At 40.6% G+C, this 24,399-nt stretch overlaps 1 protein-coding gene across 1 annotated transcript in view; it reads left to right on the top strand.

Annotated features, from left to right (window-relative positions):
• The first annotated feature begins 624 nt into the window (after positions 1-624).
• The window catches only part of GRIN3A (glutamate ionotropic receptor NMDA type subunit 3A), a 147,484-nt gene continuing 123,709 nt past the window's right edge, over positions 625-24,399 (top strand). Inside the window, exon 1 of the mRNA XM_028108801.1 lies at positions 625-1,360. Within this exon, the coding sequence (XP_027964602.1) occupies positions 662-1,360 (699 nt within the window). The 5' untranslated portion in view covers positions 625-661. The remainder of the gene's footprint in view (positions 1,361-24,399) is intronic.

Here is a 24,399-nt window from a genome sequence, read left to right as displayed (position 1 = left end):
CGAGCAGAACCACCCTTTGCTGGCCAGTCGCGTCACTCCTCCGAGGAAGCAGGCGGCGGCGGCGGCGACAGGGCGGAAAAAGGAGCGAGGCAAGGAAGAGAGGAAGTAGCAAGACAGGAAGAAAGATGAAGCCAGTGCCGGGGGGCCCCGCCAGAGGGTGGCCGACGGCGGAGCAAGGAGGATTTGGCTTCTTTTTCGCACTCGGGGCGTGAACGCCTTCTCCTGCGCGACCCCGAGGAAATAAGTGGGTGTCACCTGGGCAGAAAAGGAAAAGAAAAGAATCCAAGTGAGCGCGTTGCCCCCTTAGGAACTCCGGTTGCTTCCCAGCCCAGCCTCCCCGCGGGGCCGGACGCAGTGCCCGAGCCGCCCTGCAGATGGGGCGGGCAGGGAACGGGCGCCCAAGCCGCGGGTGACCGGCGACGGCCCGCCCGCCTGCCCGGCTCCGCGCAGGGACCGGGCGGGCAGAGGATGTGAGGCGGAGGGACCTGGGCGCGCTAGGCTCCAACTTGGATGGCCCGGAGACCGCTTCGGCTCCTGGGGGCGCTTCGCCGCTCAGAGTGAGCTGCCCGCGGGACCTGGGGGTGGAGACCTTAGGCAGCGGCCGCAAGGGGGGTGAGCCGGGCGCAGGAGGGGGCGCGCTTTCTCCCTGCGGATCTCAGTAATGAGGAGACTGAGTTTGTGGTGGCTGCTGAGCAGGGTCTGTCTGCTGCTGCCGCCGCCCTGCGCTCTGGTGCTGGCCGGGGTGCCCGGCTCCTCCTCGCATCCGCAGCCGTGCCAGATCCTCAAGCGCATCGGGCACGCGGTGAGGGTGGGCGCGGTGCACTTGCAGCCCTGGACCACGGCCCCCCGCGCCGCCAGCCGCGCTCCGGACGGTAGCCGGGCCGGCGCCCAGCGGGATGAGCCCGAGCCAGGGACTTGGCGACCCCCGGCGCCCTCGCCCGGCGCACGTCGGTTGGGGAGCGCCTTGCATGGCCGGGGCCCGCCGCGCGCCCGAAAGCCCGGGGAGGGCGCGGGGGCCGAGACCCTGTGGCCTCGGGACGCCCTCCTCTTCGCGGTGGACAACCTGAACCGCGTGGAAGGTTTGCTGCCCTACAACCTATCTTTGGAAGTAGTGATGGCCATCGAGGCGGGCCTGGGCGACCTGCCGCTCTTGCCCTTCTCCTCCCCAAGCTCGCCGTGGAGCAGTGACCCTTTCTCCTTTCTGCAGAGCGTGTGCCACACCGTGGTGGTGCAAGGGGTGTCGGCGCTGCTCGCCTTCCCCCAGAGCCAGGGCGAGATGATGGAGCTCGATTTGGTCAGCTCTGTCCTGCACATTCCAGTGATCAGCATCGTGCGCCACGAGTTTCCGCGGGAGAGTCAGGTGAGAGGAGTGGGGCGCCACTTGGGGGCCGGGACCTTATGGAGGGGAGGAGGGGAGAAAGGGGAAGGGCGAAGTCCGGAGGGACTCGGGGCTTTACAACTTTGATATTGTTTAAGGATCGGACCATATCCATAGATGGTTGGTTGAAGGAGTTCAGTAAAAGTAAAATAAGACAGTGTAAGTGCGGATGGAAATAAAATAAGAGGTAGGGGTAGCCGATGGAAGAAAGGAAGTGGGGGGAATAAGCGAAAAAAATACTCCTGTTTTGACCAGCTGGGGGAACCTAATGAATGCCAGAGGGAAGTAGAAGTCAAAGTTCAGGAGCGTGGAGAGCAATGGGTTTTCTAAAGACGAGCGCGGGGGAGGGCGATGGAAGATCCCTGACAGTGCTAGCGGCTTTCACTCCCAAGAGGAACTGAGCATGTGGCGCCACGAGCTGCATCTACTCTGACTTCTTTAGAAGGTGTGCCTGAGGCTTGGGCGGTGGTGTACGGAAGGAAACAGTCCTCTGAATTCCTATGAGTAAATAGGAAATTTGCAACTAGTACGGAAGCAATAGGAAAAGAAGGGCGGTTAATTACGCCTGGGCATTGAAATGCAGTAGAATTATTATCTGGTAGCGTAAAAATCGATGGGAGGACTCATTTGGGATCGGTTTTTTGGTTCCTACCTTTCTGTGTCATGTGGGCTCAGAGACTGGCTGTATGCAGTGGCTGTGTTCAGCTCATTTCTGTCTCAGTGATCTAGGACTAAAGAAAGAATGCTTTCGTTTCTTATAGGTTAAAAAATTGAACGTATTTTTAATAAAAGAAGCTATTTGTGAATTTACTGTTGACAATAATATAAATATTTAAAGAGAGGGCGGGGTCCTTTCAGCAATAGGAGTTTGCTGCATTTTGTGCATTATTTTTATCAAAATATCAAGCTTCATTAAGCCTTACCCAAAGTATTTATAAAAAATAGGTAATCGGTGTTGGCCCCATGTTAAAGATTGAGGAACTAAGGAAAGTTTTGGTCAGTGTAGTAATAAGAGTCCAGACACTGGAGAATTTCTAATTCTACATATCATTTCACTACCCCTTTAGCTGGAAAAAAATATTTCTAATCTCTTTTCTTCCACTTTTGATATGTATACAGAGACAAAAGCTAAAATGAGTAAGGCCAAATACAAGTGAAAAGTTTGATAGAATCTATGCATAAAATATCAAGAGAGTACTAAAGATTTCTTTTTCTAGAAAAATGAATCTTACATTTTTAATCTTAGGAAGGCTGGGCACCCGCTACATTCAGCAGTTGCCCAGAAGATTGCTATTTAATGCTGAACTATAGAGATTTGATCTGCACAGTGCAGGCTAATTAACTTTTATCTAAGACATTTCCGTCACCTGAATCTGAATGACTGTAGGCAGCAGATGGGAAGGCAGGGAAAACACAGGTGCACAATGGTGCCAATGGCCAAAGTGTTATAAACATGAAATTGCATCCATAGGGTGCATCATTATTAATATATATGCAGAATCAGATTGAACGAAATGCAAGAGTCAGCATCACGTGCTTCTCATCATTGCTTCTTTATTACCTAATACTTCATAAGTTGCCAATAGTGTTCACAGTCTCCAGACTCCTTTTCCATTTGTAGATTGTTTGGCAGATCTTAAATAGCAAGAATTTCCCCCAAATTAGTGTTCCTTGGTTAGAAAGGAAATTGTGTTCCATGCTGGATTTGTGCAGCATCCAGCACATTACAACAAGGGGACTAGAGGAACCATGAAGCAGCATCTAGAATCAGACAACTTCACAGCTTTAGGACCACTGTGGGAACAGTCTTCCAGGGACAACCCTTACAAGCTCACAATAAAATGAACACTCCGCCAAGCACATTTCCTTCTGTACTTCAATTCAGAAATGTATTTTAAATCACTGTTGTCACTGTTATTTTCATGGCACACATCTTGAAAGGGGGAGATTATTATATTAACTCAGATCTCGTTTGCCCAACTGACATGTTCTTTTATTTATCTTTGTATTTTAAATTCAGACATATCTAACTTGTCTTACTTTTAGTATATCATTTAAATGTCATTCTATAATGTTCAACTCAGTGCCAAGTCACCATAACATGTAATTTTAGGATATGACCATAATCTGCTTTCAGCAAAAATAATAACTGATCTTTCCCTTGCCTCTGTTAAAAAGTAGACCTTTCTCCCATACACTGATATGATTAAAAAAAAAACAACTTTCAAAATATAAAAGAATGTCAGAGTCATTTTATACATTAAATAAAACTGACTTAATTTAGCCACTGTTCTCAATCGATTCTACTGCCCAGTGACCTAATACATTGATTGGGTATTAGGTTATCCTGAATAAAGGATTCTAGAAGAAAGTGGACTTGTCCACACAACCAAGTAAAATAAAATTGTGTCTCTTATTCAGACAAATCAAAATTGCTTGGAGCAGTAGTGACAAGAGTGTTTTCTCTCACTTTCTTCTGGGCTGTTGATTTCCTTCATATGAAACCTTTAATTAATAGTGGTTTTGATAGTATTCTGCCACAGCTCGTAAATGGAAAGAGATAGCACTGAAATGATCAAAACCCTGAGGAAAGCATTATAGTTTTATTTCACTATTTATTGGAAACAAACACATAAGATCAGCTTGTAAGGAACCAACTTTCTTCAAGCAGGGAAATTCATTATCAGTAAGATAATAAACTACCCACTTTTGGAAACCATATGTATTATCACTACCTAATAAAAGCTTCCTACAACATTACTACATAGGAGAGGATTAAAGCACGTTTCCATCTAAAAAATTCTGACTTTGCTACACACTCAAACCTCCATTTGAAGCTAACTGTTTTATTAAAATGATAATTTCTTAGTTCTAAATTGTATTCTCATGACCTTCAAGTAATAATTCCGCATATGGATCCAGCTACATTTAAGTTATAGTAAGTTCCTAAAATTGTTCTTTCTCTTCCATTCCAGACCACCTTTTCTTCTAGGGTTTTGGTATACTTTCTCCAAAGTTAACTCCTTGAAATTTGCCTGCTCAGTTAGTGACAGATCAGGTTTCTTTCTAAAATGTTTATCTCATGTCAATTCCATAGGGGTTCCATTAGGCAGAGTTAATGGAGTAAGATAATTGGCTTAGATCCAAACCCATACAACCAAAAACTGACTCAGGGCCCCAGGTTGGCACAGTTGGTTGAGCAGCGGACTCTTGATTCCAGCTCAGGTCTTGATCTAAGTGTCCTGAGGTTGACCCCCACGTGGGCTCCCCACTCAGCAGGGAGTCTGCTTCTCTCCTCCCTCTCCCCCTCCCCTTGCTCATGCATACACACACACACACACTCTCTCTCTCTCTCTCTCTCTCACTCTCTCTCTCTCAAATAAATAATCTTTTAAAAAATAAAAAACAAAAAGTGGCTGTATTACTATTTTCAACTCCAATTGAACATACCAACCACAGTTTGCCTGTCTCATGAGCCATATATGCTCATTAATATGTTTATTCCCATGGAAATAAAGGGTTTTAGATGGTCCCTTTTCTCTGACAGCACAGTGCTAAGTACCAAAGCCTGTTTATTAGTTTGGCTAGCACAGTGCCACTTCGGTATGATACAAGGACCAGAACAGTAATACCACTAAGGTATAGGTTTCCCCCACTATCTGAAAGTAAAGCATTCCTATGAAACCTTTTGTAAGCCAAAGTGGCATAAAGTGAAGAGTATTCCCCGCTTTCGAAAAGTTCGCGTAATGCCACTTACCTTTGAGGAAAGACCTACCTTAGCACCTGTTTTCCCCGATGGAAAAAAATTCAGAAGGGGATTTTCACTTTTATGAAAGCAAAGTGGCATAATGCGGAGTTTCAGAAAGTTGGGGACGCCGGTAGTGCCGCTTTAGCCAAGGTTTTGCTTCCCACGGTCAGTCGCGGTCCGAAAGCAGATGATTTCTCCTCCCCTGACGTAGCGTCAAAAGGTCAGTAGTAGCTTCCCGCTGCGGCCCAATGCCTACGTCTTCTTCCTCAATTCATCTTATCACATAGACATTTTCTCATCTCACATCACAGGAAGAAGATGAGTGCAATGCAGTAAGATATTTTGAGAGAGAGGACCATATTCACGTAATTTTTGTTACAGTATATTGTTATAACTGTTTTATTTTGTTATTGTTGTTAATCTCTTACTGTGCCTAATTTATAAATTAAACTTTAGCGTAGGTATGTATGTATAGGAAAAAAACACGGTATTTATAGTATAGGTACTATTCATGGTTTCAGGCATTCACTGGGGGTTTTGGAATGTATCCCCCACGGATAAGGGGGCACTACTTTATATATCAGGTGTGTCGTTAGGGGACAAGTAAAGGACATTTATTTTTTTTAAAAGATCTGCTCTCAACTATATTGGTTTTCCTTGACTTGCTCCATGCAAAGCATTGCTTTCTGTCCTCCGGGGGAAATACAATCTTCTGTAATTCATGATGAATGGCTGATAGTAGCACCTAATTGTTGCTGACTTGAAGATAAATGATTTCAAATTAAATGTCAAGTGATAACAAAACTTTTCTTAGAAGTGATCTTTTACAGACTCCTTTTGAGGTACAGAGACTTGGGATTAATTTGGAAGTTTTTATTTTTAATTTGGGGATTTTTTTTTTTTGCAATACTTAAATTTTTTTCCAGATAAATAGATCAGAAGAGGTTAGCAGATACATTCACTGGGCAATTAATCTGTCTCCCCCACTTTTCTTGTGCCTGCCACAGTCTAGTCATAGAGAATATTTGGTCTTGAACTTCTTTGACTATTCCGTCTTGGAGTTAATTTATGATTGAATCAACTGAACTAAGTATCTGCATCATCTGAAGCCCAGTTTCATTGTTTAATTCCTTAAAGTTTTATCTTTTGGTGTTGCAGAATCCACCATGGATTTTGTGCCATTAGACTTTATTTCATGAGTACCTCCAGTCAAATTGCAATCGTGTTGGTTAAAATGGCACAATATAATGGAAGGTACATTAAATAACAGTCAAAAGACTCAGCCTTCCTCTGCCTCTTACTGGCCATGTCATCTTGGGCAAGTGCCTCTGTTTCTGAACATCTATGCTTATCCGTCAAAAGAAGGCACTTACCAATCTGACAGAGTTGTTTTGTGAATCAAATAAGAAAACAGAGTACTTTGGGAAAATTTATAGTGTTAGCCAAACAACTGGTAGAGAAGTGTTGGTTTGATAAGAATCCTAATTTTTCACTAATTCTCATTAGTAGTTACCAATCAAAGTGGGATGTGATTCACAGTGTAACATGTCTTCATCCTCCACCTTACTCTCTATCCCCTCATTTTCTTTCTCTTTAGGAAAAAAAAAGGTAGGTTTAGCTCTCTCACAGAAAAGGAGAAGGAAAAAAAAAAAAGAATTAGACTCCTAAGTACATTGTGCACTTGCCCCAAAATAGAAGCTGTGCCATAGGTACTATTTCTATACTGATGGCAAATTTTCACCTATGATCATCTAACACAGTTTCTAGAGACTTAGGTTTTGCCGTCGAAGCCTCAATAAGATGCCCACAGTTTTTCAGAAATGTTGGTTTCTCACATTGGTTATAAGTTTTTCCTATAAGCAAACTTAACAATAATAGATTGTTCATGAGAGTATGGCCTCTCCACCTACTGTATCACTAAGCACACTGGCTCATCTGATACTATTTTCACAGCAAGTTTTTCTTGTTGGTTCATAATGGCACAAGCTCCTTATCTCATCATGGACAGATAAGAGTTTGCAAACCAGATACTTTGAGTACCATTGGCTAGACAACTATGGGGGGCTGTCATAGCAAGGTATTGTTCATTTTGATGACATCACTAAATTTAGAGATGATAATCTCATTGTCTCTTGTCCTGCCAACTCTAGCTACTGCCACTCACATACACAGAAAAGTAGAGGAAGTGTACAACACCAGAAATGTGATGCTGAATCTATTAAAACTAGGCAAGAGGGAAAAAAGAACATCTCAGCGTCTGCCACATTGCTTTTTGAGTGAATGCATGAGTAACAAACTATGGAAATCTTTAAGCCACTCATTTGTCTTTCTCAGATCTTTTCTTTATGGGGTAGTGGGAGAAGAGAACAATGGAGAAAAGGTGAACTAGAAGTAAGCTAGCTGCCTGTCCCCGCTCTCGCCCTGTCCCTTCCCTTAAGCCAACCTAACACCTCAGCCAGATTTTCAGTTCTTCTGAATGTGCAAGATTCAGTCACTTTCAGGGCACACTGATCTCCTGCATTGAGGGAGCAGGCTGATCATACAGACCTGGACTCGTATTGTGTCAGTTGGAGTAAATACCCTGAAAGGCTAGTATCTGGCTGGCCAGGGATGGTCTACTGGTAGAGATGAGCCTTTAAGGATTCAAGTGGTAAAGAATTAAGCAGAATGACTTCTTTTTTAGTCAGGCTGAATTATACCCCATTGTTTTTCATTTGAGTCATAGATTTAGGAAAAAAACTCAATCATATATATTTTTGTAGCATTTATACTTTACAAGTCTTCTTCACAAATGTGCTCACAGAATCCTCCTAACAGTCCTGTGAGGTAGAAAACAATGCATACAACATATAGAGTACTAGAGGAGCTATGCATTCTAGGAAAAGAGAAGTCACCAAGAATACAGACTTAAAACTCCTTCTAAATTCAGTGTATTTGTTAGCCTACAATCCAAGAACAGACTGGATCCATCACTGCTTTTGAATTAATTCAAAAAAGAGGATAAAAGAGTGAGATATCTACTTCAAGTTTGATTGTTAAAAGCATATTTCATACTAAATAACCAATAATGGGAATTGACTTAAATGAATCATGATATATCTTTACAATGGCGTTCCACATACCCACTCAAATGAAAATATTTTGACACAGAGATAGAAAGAAATTTATATGATTTATATAAAGTATGACCTTGATCCTGTAAACTATGAAGTCTAGAATTTTATTTTTAAAATCATAATAGAAGTCCATTTTTCCCCTATCCATGCTTTTATTTAAAAAAAAATAAGTATGTATTACCTACATGATTAAAAATATTAAGAGAAGAAAGATAAGTTACCTTTATATTTCCTCACCAATGCTTTTGATATTTCAATATGAAAATATAGATTTTAGGAAAAAATAAGTTGTAGAGTATGCTTAGATTTATCAAAGTCCTTTCACATCTATTTTTCATTTTATCCTCACAATTACTTTGTGAGGTGAGCAAGACAAATAGTATTTATTACCTTTATTTTGCAAATGAGACAATAGGAACATAAAGAAATACAAAGTTGGAGTTAAGAGAAGAGGCTTTTGAGAAGCACAGACTTATGTTTGACTCTTGGCTCTAGAACTTTCTAGACATCTTACCTTGGGAAATATGCCTCAATTTCTTGATCATAAAATATGACTATCTCCTAAAGTTGTGATGAGGATGACACTATGTATGCAAAGTTCTAAGCACAGCATCTAGAGCACTGTGTGTTCTTATGATAATGATCATTCTTTTGATATAAAGTGTTGACATGGTAAGATTAATAAAAACTAAAATTATCAGAATAAGAACTCAAATATTCTGGGTCTCTCTCCGGAGTGTTTCTATATGCATTTTTTTTTTAAAGATTTTATTTATTTATTTGAGAGACAGAGTGAGAGAGAGAGAGAGAGCCCAAGAGGGGGTAGGGTCAGAGGAAGAAGCAGACTCCCTGCTGAGCAGGGAGCCCGATGTGGGACTCGATCCTGGGACTCCAGGATCATGACCTGAGCTGAAAGCAGTTGCTTAACCAACTGAGCCACCCAGGTGCCCTATATGCATTTTTTTTTTTAAGATTTATTTATTTATTCCAGAGGGAGAGCGAGAGAAAGGGAGGGCATGGGGGAGGGGGGTGGCACAGAGGGAGAAGGAGAGAATCTCAAGCAGACTCCTGCTGAGCATGGAGCTGGCCCTGGGGCTCCACCTTTTTTTTTAATTTTTATTGTTATGTTAATCACCATATATTACATCATTTGTTTTGGTGTAGTGTTCCATGATTCATTGTTTGTTCATAACTCCCAGTGCTCCATGCAGAATGTGCCCTCTTTAATACCCATCACCAGGCTAACCCATCCCCCTACCCTCCTCCCCTCTAGAAACCTCAGTTTGTTTTTCAGAGTCCATCATCTCTCCTGGTTCCTCTCCCCCTCTGACTTACTCCCCTTCATTCTTCCTCTCCTGCTATCTTCTTTTTTTTCTTTTTTCTTAAAATATGTTGTGTTATTTGTTTCAGAAGTACAGATCTGTGATTCAACAGTCTTACACAATTCACAGCGCTCACCGTAGCACATAGCCTCCCCATCCCTCCCACCCCCGACCACTCCAGCAACCCTCAGTTTGTTCCTGAGATTAAGAATTCCTCATATCAGTGAGGTCATATGATACATGTCTTTCTCTGATTGACTTATTTCACTAAGCATAACACCCTCCAGTTCCATCCACGTCGTTGCAAATGGCAAGATCTCATTCCTTTTGATGGCTGCATAATATTCCATTGTGTATATATACCACATCTTCTTTATCCATTCATCTGTCGATGGACATCTTGGCTCTTTCCGCAGTTTGGCTATTGTGGACATTGCTGCTATAAACATTGGGGTGCACGTACCCCTTCGGGTCCCTACATTTGTATCTTTGGGGTAAATACCCAGTAGTGCAATTGCTGGATCGAATGGTAGCTCTAATTTCAACTGTTTGAGGAACCTCCATACTGTTTTCCAGAGGGGTTGCACCAGCTTGCATTCCCACCAACAGTGTAGGAGGGTTCCCCTTTCTCCACATCCCCGCCAACATCTGTCGTTCCCTGACTTGTTAATTTTAGCCATTCTGACGGGTGTGAGGTGGTATCTCATTGAGGTTTTGATTTGGATTTCCCTGATGCCAAGCGATGTTGAGCACTTTTTCATGTGCCTGTTGGCCATTTGGATGTCTTCTTTGGAAAAATGTCTGTTCATGTCTTCTGCCCATTTCTTGATTGGATTATTTGTTCTTTGGGTGTTGAGTTTGATAAGTTCTTTATAGATTTTGGATACTAGCCCTTTATCTGATATGTCATTTGCAAATATTTTCTCCCATTCTGTCGGTTGTCTTTTGGTTTTGTGGACTGTTTCTTTTGCTGTGCAAAAGCTTTTTATCTTGATGAAATCCCAATAGTTCATTTTTGCCCTGGCTTCCCGTGCCTTTGGTGATGTTTCTAGGAAGAAGTTGCTGCGGCTGAGGTCGAAGAGGTTGCTACCTGTGTTCTCCTTTAGGATGTTGATGGACTCCTGTCTCACATTTAGGCCTTTCAACCATCTGGAGTCTATTTTTGTGTGTGGTGTAAGGAAATGGTCCAGTTTCATTCTTCTGCATGTGGCTGTCCAATTTTCCCAACACCATTTGTTGAAGAGACTGTCTTTTTTCCATTGGACATTCTTTCCTGCTTTGTCAAAGATAAGTTGACCATAGAGTTGAGGGTCCATTTCTGAGCTCTCGATTCTGTTCCATTGATCTATGTGTCTGTTTTTGTGCCAGTACCATACTGTCTTGATGATGACAGCTTTGTAATAGAGCTGGAAGTCCGGAATTGTGATGCCGCCAGCTTTGCTTTTCTTTTTCAATATTCCTCTGGCTATTCGGGGTCTCTTCTGGTTCCATACAAATTTTAGGATTATTTGTTCCATTTCTTTGAAAAAAGTGGATGTTATTTTGATGGGGATTGCATTGAATGTGTAGATTGCTCTAGGTAGCATTGACATCTTCACAATGTTGGTTCTCCCAATCCATGAGCATGGAACGTTTTTCCATTTCTTTGTGTCTTCTTCAATTTCTTTCCTGAGTATTTTATAGTTTTCTGAGTACAGATCCTTTGCCTCTTTGGTTAAATTTATTCCTAGGTATCTTATCGTTTTGGGTGCAATTGTAAATGGGATCGACTCCTTGATTTGTCTCTCTTCTGTCTTGTTGTTGGTGTATAGGAATGCCACTGATTTCTGTGCACTGATTTTATAGCCTGCTACTTGACTGAATTCCTGTATGAGTTCTAGCAGTTTTGGGGTGGAGTCTTTTGGGTTTTCCACATAAAGGATCATATCATCTGCAAAGAGTGAGAGTTTGACTTCCTCTTTGCCGATTTGGATGCCTTTGATTTCTTTTTGTTGTCTGATTGCTGTGGCTAGGACTTCTAATACTATGTTGAATAGCAGTGGTGAGAGTGGACATCCCTGCCGCGTTCCTAACCTTAGGGGAAAAGCTCTCAGCTTTCCCCCATTGAGAATGATATTCGCTGTAGGTTTTTCGTAGATGGCTTTTATGATATTGAGGTATGTACCCTCTATCCCTATACTCTGAAGAGTTTTGATCAAGAAAGGATGCTGTACTTTGTCAAATGCTTTTTCTGCATCTATTGAGAGGATCATATGATTCTTGTTCTTTCTTTTGTTAATGTATTGTATCACGTTGATTGATTTGCGGATGTTGAACCAGCCTTGCAGCCCAGGGATAAATCCCACTTGGTCATGGTGAATAATCCTTTTAATGTACTGTTGGATCCTATTGGCTAGTATTTTGGTCAGAATTTTTGCATCCATGTTCATCAAGGATATTGGTCTGTAATTCTCCTTTTTGATGGGATCTTTGTCTGGTTTTGGGATCAAGGTAATGGTGGCCTCATAAAATGAATTTGGAAGTTTTCCTTCCATTTCTATTTTTTGGAACAGTTTCAGGGGAATAGGTATTAATTCTTCTTTAAATGTCTGATAGAATTCCCCTGGGAAGCCATCTGGCCCTGGGCTTTTGTTTGTTGGGAGATTTTTGATGACTGCTTCAATTTCCTTAGTGGTTATAGGTCTGTTCAGGTCTTCTATTTCTTCCTGGTTCAGTTTTGGTAGTTGATACATCTCTAGGAATGCACCCATTTCTTCCAGATTATCTAATTTGCTGGCATAGAGTTGCTCATAATATGTTCTTATAATTGTTTGTATTTCTTTGGTGTTGGTTGTGATCTCTCCTCTTTCATTCATGATTTTGTTGATTTGGGTCATTTCTCTTTTCTTTTTGATCAGTCTTGCCAGGGGTTTATCAATCTTGTTAATTCTTTCAAAGAACCAGCTCCTAGTTTCGTGGATCTGTTCTACTGTTCTTTTGGTTTCTAGTTCATTGATTTCTGCTCTGATCTTTATTATTTCTCTTCTCCTGCTGGGTTTAGGCTTTCTTTGCTGTTCTTTCTCCAGCTCCTTTAGGTGTAGGGTTAGGTTGTGTATTTGAGACCTTTCTTGTTTCTTGAGAAAGGCTTGTATTGCTATATACTTTCCTCTCAGGACTGCCTTTGCTGTATCCCAAAGATTTTGGACAGTTGTGTTTTCATTTTCATTGGTTTCCATGAATTTTTTTAATTCTTCTTTAATTTACTGGTTGACCCATTCCTGGGGCTCCATCTTATGACCTCTGAGATCATGATCTGAGTGGAAACCAAGAGTCTGACACTCAACTGACTGAGCCAACCAGGCGCCCCTCTGTATGCATTTTCAAGATGCACAGGATATTCAAGCTTAGGAGATCCAGTTCCCTTGGACCATCCCTAAGAAAAACAAAGAAAACTGCTGTTTTGAAACCCCACTTAGAGTTCCATTTCACTGAAGTGCACCCTTAGCTTAGGTGTATATAAAGTTGGTTAACAAAAAAAGTGAACTTTGAGGTCCAGTTTCAATTAGTTGCTCCTTTGTATTGGTTCTGAATGATTGGCTCTTTGGATCAGTTACATCAGAGGTAACAAATAATGTTCTATTTCTATTCGTTGGTGTGAGGAACTCATAATTTTTGCCTTATCTACTACCCTAATTTCTCATAGGAGGCTCCCAGGAATTAAACTTAAGGAACAGTAGAACCATGAGCCAGTTGATAGTTTAGACTTCTTCGGGGAAATGAGGCTGTTAGAGAGGGGAGAGTCTAATTTGACATGGATTGAAGGTTCAGAAGTTTCCATTGTTTCATACAGGCTTTATCTGTACTAATGTAGCTGACTTGTGGCATATGTTAGCTCAAAAGTTTAGAGACAGTAGCACTATTATATACTGAGGTTTACAGAAAATGGATACCCATAAGGCAAACTGTGTTTTATTGAGTGGTGGCTATATCAAAACTGTTTGATACATACAACTTTGAGGGACTTTTTACATGCCTATTGCCGTTCTGATTATAAAAGTAATGCATATATATGCACTACTCCTCAAGGGTGTCCACAGATAACCTTGAGTAACATTTTGATATATTTTATTCTCTCAAGGCCAGTGGTTTAAAATTTTTAGAAACCATTGGGTACAATTAAAGAAAACCCTACTGTCAGTCCAACTACTAGGTATTGACATCAAAGGACAAGAGAGAGGAAAACCTTTTTTTTTTTTTTGGTCCTAAAAACTCAGAATTGACAGGGCTTTTTGAAACTTGGCAACTCTGAGCTGATGGTATTTCTGTATTAAAAAGTGGTATTTTCCTTTGTATTTGCAATCTAGCTTTATATTTTCAACATTCTGCAAGTGGCTGAGTCTATATGGTTCCAAACAGTGGCTCAGTCTGGATCTTTCAGTACCATTCCTAAGAATGGCTTGGAAATGGGTTGTCACTACTCTCTTCTCAGTTAGGGGTGGTCATTAGCAGAACTTTCAGTGTCAAGCACTTTGATGGCTGCAAAACCTACGTACAGTCTATTGGTGTTTTTTGTATTGAAAGCCTCAACTCAAAGCCAAGCCAAACAAAAGTTGGGTTAATACTCTCCAGATTAAAAATAAATTTTTTTTTATTTCCATAAGCCAGGTGAGGTGCTCAGCATGTCTTCATCTAACAGAATCACAACCTGGCAGATTGCGGAATTCTATTTGTTCAGTTCCAACCAGAGGTACTTAAACAGGGATTCCATTAAGTGAAGAATTTGCTTCTGTATATTGTGAATTTAATAGGTTCAGATGGAGAGCTGTTCTTGTTTTGATGCTATACAAGGAATTAATCTGAGTCACCTCACATACTGTGTCACACATATAAGGAAATGCTTCAGAGTATATCTGAAAATGAATGATAAATCCATGCCTGAGTTAATCCAGTGTGCCTTCACCTGGTCACAGGCAAAGAGAGCCATCTAGTGGTCCCTAAAGTACAGCTTTATGTTCAAGCCTCCTAGAAATACAGCCTGACAAGGCAGGAAAAGAATTCCAAACAGCTTTTAGTCCTTGTCCCAGTCTTTTAACTATGGGAAATTTAGGTTAATCCATCACACAAAAGACCTTCTTCTGCCTTCAAGAAGACCCAACACCGCTGTTTGGCCACCATATCTATAATTGCAGTTATAAACCTTAAAGATATCTGAAAGTGTATGTCTGGAAGGGAGGGGAGGCAAATGTGAATGACTCTTACTAACTTCAGCAAGGCAGAATGGCTAATTATTGTAGTATTTACTATCACTTTGGTTTATAATGCAACTTGAGAAGATGTAGCCATTTTATTGTGTTAAGCGTATCCTTTGTTCCTTTATTTCTAATTATTAAAAATGTATGCTCTTTGTGGATAATTCCAATAATTAAAAAATGCCAAAGAATAAAATAAAAATTACCCATAAACCCAAAACCCAGAGATCTAGACATATGTATATATTATAAAATTGGGAACCATGCTATTTTATGATTTTTAGCTTGCATATTATAAATATCTTCCCATGTCATTAATATCTTTTTCATTATTTTAATGGCTAGAAAATTTGGCTTTGAATAGATTGTTTCATTCATTTAACCCCTGTTGTTTGAATCCAGGTATTTCCCACGAAAAAAATCAGTAACACGTTAACTAATGGGACTTTACCAGACTCGTCCTCCTTAACATTCTTGTCGTTTTTGGTGCTGTGGAGCACCCTCTTCTTGAGTTCTATGACACACCATCATGGTTTTCCCTTTTTTGGCTCTTTCATTGTTTTTTACTGATTGTGCTTCTGTCTTTGACCCCTTGTGGTAATAATCATAGAGCTTTGCTGTCCAGTATGGTAGCTGCCAGCCCTGTATGAATCCTGAAGTTTAATTTAAATGATGTAAAATTTAAAAGTCAGTGTCCCAGGTGCTCTAAGTGCTCAGTGGCCTCATGTGGGTAGTGGCTCCTTATTTGACAGCACAGGTATACAACATTTTCTATCTTCACTGAAAGTTCTGTTGGATATTTCTATTGCTGTTGGAGGTCATACAGTTGTAAGGAAAAGAAACTCACTCCAAGGAACTCAAAAGTGAGGGGTTTGTGCTGGAAACTACAGGAACCTGACCAGGAGTTGAGTTGGCAGGAGGCACAGACAGCCCGCACTGCTGGAAAGTGCTGGGGCAGCTACTCCCTTCCCTTCCTCTGGGGCCCAAAAGCTCTTCTCTGGGCTCCTCACTTCCCATCTGCTCCAGCCTTCTCTCTGGATACCAGCTTCTTCCTCTGCCCTGCCATAACTTCTGCATGGATGGGGTTCTGATTTACCATGACAGGATGTAGCCGGAACTTGGTAGGACTTTCACCTCTAATCATCTGTGGGTTTTATATCTCTTAGCTCCCATTCTGCAGACATCTAATGGGCTCAAACTACATGGATTGCTTCCCCCTCCATCTCCTGTTCTATGTCCTCCCTTAATCCAATCAGCAATGGCCAGATTTCAGTGTTCAATAGAAGCCTTAGAATACAGAAGTAAATAACATAGCAAAACTCCTGCTCTCAAAGAATTTACATTTCAGTGGGGGAGATAGACAATAAGATATACAAACATAAATATAATAGTTTTAAGTAGAGGCGAGTGCAATGGAGAAAAATAAAGCAGGGTTAAGGATTAGAGAATGACTGTGGTTAATCATGAAGGCCTGTCTGAAGAGGTGACCCCTGAGCAGAGAATGAAGTAAAGAAGTGAATCATGCAAATTTCTAAGGGAAGAGCATTACAAGCAGAGAAAGCAAAGTACAAAACCCCTGAGGTAGGAATGAGTATAGCGATAAATATTTGTTGAATAAATGAATAAATGGACTACCCCGAGGTAGTAGCCACTGTAACATTTGTCAATGGGCACATTTTCAAAGAAGGTATAAATAGTGAGGAAATAACCAGATCTAGCATACTCCAACATAGGGGTATTTCCCAAGGTAGAGACTGCTGAATTTGTTTCCTTGCCTATGGAAATACCGGGAATTTCTAACTGGAATTCCCAGTCATATCTCTCATTCTCACCTTAAATTCAAAATATTTAAAGATACCCTAGGGTGGCGTCCCCTCTCACCAAGAATTCACAGGCCATCTTGGACCTCTCTCTTTTCTTTGCATCTGGTTCTGTTGCCTTCCTCAGCATATTTCCCTCTTCATCCTTCTTTTCATAAGACATTAACTCCTCCTGCCAATACTCTTGAATGGCCTCTGTAGCTCTCCTTTCCTCCAAACCATTCTGCACCCTGCTGCTAGATAAATCTTCGGAAAGCAAAGCAACTTTCATTCATTTATTCATTCTTCATTTTTTATTCAACAAACGCTTAGCAAGTATAATGCACTGAGCTTCAGGCCGCCTCCCTGCCCAAAAGCCATTTTCCTGTGGCAGTATTATCATTCGTCTTCCATGCCCCAACACTCCTGAGGGACGAAACACGCCTTAAATAACAATGATTCACTACAAGAGTAATTCCCAGAATTGGAGCAGTGTACACCGTACTTAAGAGAATGTATCAGATTCTCGAAGTTTTGTGAGTATAGTTCAAAAAAACCTTCCATCCCCCACTCTCAAGATTCTGACATGCCTCCCCTGAAGCTAGAGAAACACAGGTTAATAATTAGCAAACTTACAGAACCTGGTTCTCAAGACCTTTCACAAACATGTGCAAATAACTCTAAATCATGACATTCTTCTGAGATACAGGTGTCCAGAAAGCATAAGATCTCTAGGGATAGAAATGTGTGTGTGTGATTTAAAAAAAAAAAAAAAAAATCAATAAATGTAAGTTATTATATTAAAAAGCATTTCCCTATTATGTATCTGTACAAAAAGGCAGATATACACCCAAGTTGTCATGATTTGCCGATGAATTATGCTCCTATTCAGAATTGATTTTTCCATTGAAACAATGTTATCTGTGGCCGTTAGGACCTCAGGCCAGGCCACAAAATCCTGTTTGGCCCATGATATGACAGAATTCTGGTATTAGTTCTGCAGACACTGAACACTATCTGTTACAGGCTTTTTCTGTTTGAGACCAAGGGGATATAGAGTGAGGAGGAAAACCAGAAGACCTGGCTTTTGTTTATAATTCCAGAGTCATCTGTACAGTCTTGGAAAACCTCTCTGAGTCTCACTTTTTTCTATTACAAATTAGATATATTCACTCATTAAGCAGGTGTTGGTGGAGTACTTACTGTGCTATTTTAAAGAATCGATATGGGTTTCAGGAAGGTAATATACATAAAAACACTTTGTAAATTCAGATTTAAAAAACAGATGAGGGAGCAGCCTGGGTGGCTCAGTCGGTTAAGCATCCGACTTGTGATTTCGGCTCAGGTCATGAGATCAAGCCCTGCCCTGGGCTTCCTGCTCAGTGAAGAGTCTGCTTGAGATTCTCTCTCTCTCTAAAATAAATGAATAAGTCTTTAAAAAAAAAAAAAAAAAAACAGATGAGCAACATTCTTATTGAAGCATCTTTTTTGTCAGGTAAACACTTCTTGTTCCACTTTTGGAAAGCCGGGGCTTACCCTCCCCAGTACTGATTTGGCGGTGGGAACAGCCCACCCTTGTCCTGTCCTCCTGCACTGAGCCAGGGTGGTCAGACTAACGCAGCCGCTGGGAGGGGAGGAAAGGAGAGCAGGGCAGTTTCACAATTCCAGAGACGTGAAAAGTGCCTCTCCTGAACCCCCCCTAGAGTCACGTACTCCATCCTAGGCCTGAGGAGGAGAAGAAGGGGCTTTGAGGAGCTGACAGGATAGGGAAGCTACAGCCAGGACGCAGGTTAGAATGAGAGACACTTTGGGAATCAAATATGAAAGCTCACATTGCCCCCTTACATCCATAAAAAAAAAAAACCACGTTAGTTCAGAGTTAAGATTTCTTCAGTTTCTAAATAATATTTCATAATGGACTGGGATCCTGGAAAATAATCAAATCTCATTCTAACCTTCATTCCAAGTCGGCCTTTAATTAACGCTTGCTGGGCAGGAGCTGCTTAGAAATCTTTCAGTTTCCATCTTTCAGAATTACTTCAGGATTCACCCCCGCTCCCGGGCCAGGAGAACCCTGACGATCCCCTTTGTACGGGGAAAGATCGGGAATAAACCAGCAGGCTTCACCTTGGCCACACCATCCATGCCTCCAGTACTTGATTGTCCTCCTAGCTGACTTCTCTGCCTTCATTCGTGGCTCATCCCTTCCAGTCTCCAAGCTGCTGTCAGAGAAGTGTTCACTGGCCGCCTTAACCCTGAACCCTTAACTCCTTCCCGAAAACAACAGCATTATTGCCCAGTTCAGGCCTGTGTGTACTGCCTTCGTCACTCTCACAATATCTTGGCATCACCTGTCGCTACCAATTTTTTAAATTACTGTTTTACTTAAATAAACTTATTTTTTAAAATCTTTTTATGGTGACATCAGTGAAGAACCAGTCCCCCTTGCCATAAATGAAAAAGGTACACCATGACATAAAGTACATCATGAAAATGAAATCATTCTAGCTCGGTGGCCTTGCCCGAGCCCTTCTTTTAAACGGGGACATTTCCAGGTGTGAGGGAAGTGATAAAGGCATACTGACACCGAATGGAGTCTTTCTCCTAGATGTAGCAGAAGGATTAAACACTAATTGAAAAGCGATTAACTTTCTCACGGTGTGATTCAGTGTTACTTAATGTCAAGTCCCTGATCAACCTAAAATTCTCTAGTGAACTCCCCTCCGCCAGCTTCTCACCTGTAGGCTGAATTCTAAGCAGCCTGGGGTGGCAGTCAGGACCCTTCGTTATCTGAGCCTTGCTTAACTCTTTTCATTTCTTCTTGATACTAACCCTCGGCCCTTGCACTCTGCTCAGCAATGCCAAAATGCACAATGCTGTTCCAAGCCTTGGCACGTGCTGTTCTTACTGCTTGGAATGCTCTTTCCCCTCATGTCTGCCTGAAACTCCTGTTTCACCTTCAGACCTTGGCTCAAATGTCAGTTCACCACCCACCCTCTCCCAGCCACAGTTAGCCACTCCCACTTCTGTATGACATTTCTACTTTGTACATTCTTCTTTACTAGATCTTCTTTTTTTTTTTTTAAAGATTTTATTTATTTGAGAGAGAGAGAATGAGAGATAGAGAGCACGAGAGGGAAGAGGGTCAGAGGGAGAAGCAGACTCCCTGCTGAGCAGGGAGCCCGATGTGGGACTCGATCCTGGGACTCCAGGATCATGACCTGAGCTGAAGGCAGTCGCTTAACCAACTGAGCCACCCAGGCGCCCCTAGATCTTCTTTATTCTTCTTTACTAGAGCTGTCGGACAGGAGTGTTAATTATTTATTTACGTGTGTGTCTCTCTTCTCCACTAAATTAAACCCTAAGCTTTTAGAACGGTGCATGGCTCATAATAGATGTCCAATGACTTGTTTCAGCTGAATTAATGGTCCATTTCCATCCCTTCCAGTGTAACAGAACTGAGCATAACACCTGTGGAAAACCCACTGACTGCTCAGGTGGGGTCATGTGAACCTAAGAAAGCGTAGCACCTTGTGAAAAAGGATCCTCATTCACTGTGGTGGATAGAGTTCATGACCACCCAGAATTTACTGTTATGTAGAACAAAGCTGGTAGAGTCGGGCCTTGAGGAAATTGATTTAGTAAGAAGTAGAAAACCTGTTTCTACTCCCCTCTTAAGATTTTTTTATACATCCTTCATTGTCCACAGATCGGTTTTCAATTTCCTGGAGACCACAAGTGACAGAAAAGTGACATTGTTCTCAGGTCTTTAAGCCACAGCTTTCCCGAATTTTAATCCCCTCCCCCTTCAGCCAATTTCACTATATTGTATAGCCAAAGATTCTCAACATGTAAATTAAAGTCAGAGTGGATGAAAAGTAAAGTTGCTGGAATAATCACCAGTTAAGAAGAGAAAAAGCCTGGAATTGTATTTTATGCTGTCATCCCTTGTCAAACAAAATAATCAGAAAATCAGATAAGAGTTCAGATCTGGCCAAGACTAACCAATTCTATTCCTGGCTCCTTTTCTTCCATTAACTATAATTCCTTAGGCTTTCAGACCTCTGAAGCGGTGGCCGTCTGTGTGTTAGCAACACACAGATAACATTTCAAAATATGATTCCCAAATTTATCAAATCAGAACCCCTGGGACTGGAGCACAGAAATCTGCCTAAAAACAAACAACCTCACAGGTGATTGTGTCCACAGGTGATCCGGAGTATCATAATTTAGGATCACATTATCCTAAGAGTCTCCCCCAAAGTGATTTTCAAACTGTGGACCAGGCACCACCTGAAAAAAAAAAAAGCCTAAGGTAATGTTTAAAGTGCAGATCCTCTCGACCTCACTGAGTTCCACTGAATTATATGCTATGGCCTCATATATGCTTTTTTTTTTTAAAGAAACTCCCCCAGGTGATTCATATATGCACAGTACAGTTTGAGATCAATGACCTGGGGCAGAGGTGTCAAACTCAGATGCCTTATAGGGGCCAGGAAGGTAATGGAAATGTGAAAAACAGTCCCAGATAATACAGTAGGGAGTAGTAAAAACTATAGGCAACTGAAGAGTGCCTGACCTTTCTAAAGGAGGCAGCCGGCCACCACTCAGCTGCAACCAGCTTTTCGCCCATGGGGATGTTGCCAGATACTTTGAATTTTCAAAGGAAGCCAGGCTGGGGATTTTTTTTTTTAATGTAAACATTTCCCTAAATGTTGACAGCGAACTCACTTTTTTTTTTTTTTGGCTTTATTGAGGTGTAACTGACAAATAAAACTGTAAGGTATTGAAAGCATACAACATGATGATTTGATACACACACACACACACACACACACACACACACACACTGTAAAAGGATTCCTTCCATCAAATTAATTAAGTAACTTATATTTTAAAATGCAATCTGCAGGCTCACTAGAGCCAGAGGATCACCAGTTTGACACGTCTGGACTGGGAAGTGTCAAGGCATTTATCATAGACAAGTATTAACCAGAAATGCCTCAGCGACTGGCTAAGCAATAGGAGGTGACATAGGCCTGTCACCGTAAGTACCGTAGCTTTAGGTGCAGCGAGAAAGAACTAAAATAAGTACCTATTGTAAAGGACAGGTGGCCACCCTCATTTGAAAGCAAGAGAACAAGAGGAAAAAAAAGACACTAGAAGATAATGAATATAATCAATTCCAGGTGTGCTCATAAATGGACTCTTAGAAATCTTACTCATAAAATAGAGATGAGATAATGATAACTACTCGTAGTGTTTGAGGTATTGATTAAGTATACTATAGCAAGTGGGCTCGCAACATCAACTGACATACAGTAGGTACTAAAAAAAAAAAAAATGCTGCTACTCTTATTTCACCTTTCCTTAAGCCTCTCTTCCCTCACATTAAAATTCAACAGGCACTGAAGAAAAGTAAGCTCATGGCAAAAATCTGATAAATTCCCTTGATATTCTTGTTTTTGTTTTCAAGAAAGCTGATAATACTTCTCTAATGAGATCATTAACAAGGTAGTGATGACAAAGTGATTTGAGTCCCTCATAAGAATGTCATTTCAGAATACAGAAATGTCCTTGAATCTCATCATTGGGTTTCTTTCCTCTACCATGAGTTCAGTGATTCTAAATCCTGTGCAAAGGAAGTTGCTAAACAAATGGTCTGAAGAATTCTGGATAATTTTGGAAAAGCTGATAATACTCTGTTCTAGGAAGGTTACCTTCACTTTATAGCACTCTGTTATTCATTGACTTTAAAAAAAAATAACAATTTTTTAAAATACTTTTATATAAAAACAATCTAATAGTGATGTTAAAAAAGGTATTTACAGTTTTAAAGACTAATAATTTCAGGGCACCACGGTGGCTCAGTTGGTTAAGGATCTGATTCTTGATTTCGGCTCCGGTCATGATCTCAGGGTTGTGAGATTGAGCCCCACATGGGGTTCCATGCTCAGCAGGAATCTGCTTCTCTCCCCCACCTTCTGCCCCTCTGCTCCCCCCCAAATAAATAAATAAATCTTTTTTTTAAAAAAGAACTAACAATTTCATCACCTTCACATCTATTTCCTTCCAATTTTTATCCTCTTGTATACATTTTTATCTTTGTGAGGTCAGTGTTTTCTGTTTTACTTGCCATTACCGCCCAAGGACCTATTAAAGTCCTTTGCACATTGTACTCACTTAAATACTAATTAAGGAATGAATGAATGCACTTCTGAAATGATAAATGTACAGTCAATTTTGAATTCTGCTTTGCTCTCTCTCCCATTAGGTCATGAATCTTATGTCTCCACAAACTTCAAACAAATCCTATTGCTCTACTTGTTTTGTTGACTTTCTTCTAATTATAAAATCAGGAAAATATGAAAGCCTAGAAAAACTCTCTTAATCCTGCTGTCCAGAAATGCTCACTGTTAATTTGCTGAGATATTTCTCCTAGTGTTTGTTACATAAAACTTTTTCTTTAAACATCGAGAGTTTCTATTTAGAGGCTTTCATTTGATGTGGCATTGCTAGTGTTTCCCCATGTCATGGGAAACACATTGTCACAATTATTTTATTAACTGCATATTATCCTAAGCTTTGGGATATGCCTAGAATGTTGATATTTAAGTTTTTTACAATTTTTGTCATAAAATTTTCCACAATAAAGCTCTTTGTTCATAGAATTTTTGTCTGCTTTATAGATTATTTCCTTAGCATTGATTCCTGGAAGAGGAAAATAAATGCTGTGTAGTTGGGGTATATGGATGGCATATTTTCTACACCATTATATATTTCAGCATGTCTTTCTCATTTTTCTTACAAATAAAAGATTAACAAGGCATAAAATTCCCAAATGAATTCACTTCATTGTCTTTGAGCATTTAATGTAGCAGAAATGAGAAACCCACGATATTTATGATTATCCTTTGGAAGGTTACTTTTTTCCTTTTCTTTCCTCCTAAGTGCTTGACGATTTTTTTTTTAATTAAAACACTTTGCCAGATATGTCTAAGTACAATTCATCTCTATTGATTATGCCAAGGATGAGCTAAATCCATCAAATTGAGGTTTTTGTTTGTTTTAAGAGAAAATTTTTCTGCAGAGATGTCTTCAATTAGTCCTTCTGGTCCTGTGGTTATGGTTTCTTTCTTAGATACACCATAATTCTTAGGTTTGTCCCCCATATTTAGGTGACCAAATAGTTTATACCCAAACCAAGGCAATTTTGAAAGTGAAAGCGGTTAATAATTACACAGGACAATACACATGAAACAGGAACTGTGTGAGCACAAACTGAGACACATAACTTCCCTGCCATTCTTTTTCATTATTTACAATTCTTGATCCTTTTGTTATATATCCTGAAAGATTTTCTGTATTGTGTCTTCCATTTCACTAATTCAATCCTCTGCAATATCTGTTATACCTTTTATGCTTCCAGAGCATATTTGAAATCTATTATTGGATTTTTAGTTTCCCTGTTTCTTTCCATATAACACTGTTCTTTTTCATTCCATCGTATTATTCATCTCAACATGTTCTCTTGTGAATTACTTACATTTCATAAAAGTCATGTTACCCTGCTATTGATTAAATATCAGGGGTTTTGTGGGTTTTGTTTTTCTGTTTTTTCTTTGGCTTCTAAAATAAATCATTTTCCTTTTCTTTGCCTGGTCTTCAGCATTTGCATAGGGCCCATGTTTTTTGGTCTTTTTCTGGGGTGAGGGAAGTTCTTATTATGGAACAATAAGAAATCTGTACCTTGTTTGCCAACAGACTAGCTGCTTAGATTGCCAATTGCCTTACTTTGAATTCACTTA

The sequence above is a fragment of the Eumetopias jubatus genome, unplaced genomic scaffold (assembly GCF_037043125.1).
Source record: "Eumetopias jubatus isolate StellerSeaLion01/CBP00866 unplaced genomic scaffold, mEumJub1_p1.0 scaffold_15, whole genome shotgun sequence".
Taxonomy (NCBI): domain Eukaryota; kingdom Metazoa; phylum Chordata; class Mammalia; order Carnivora; family Otariidae; genus Eumetopias; species Eumetopias jubatus.
This window is presented reverse-complemented; position numbering and strand designations above follow the sequence as displayed.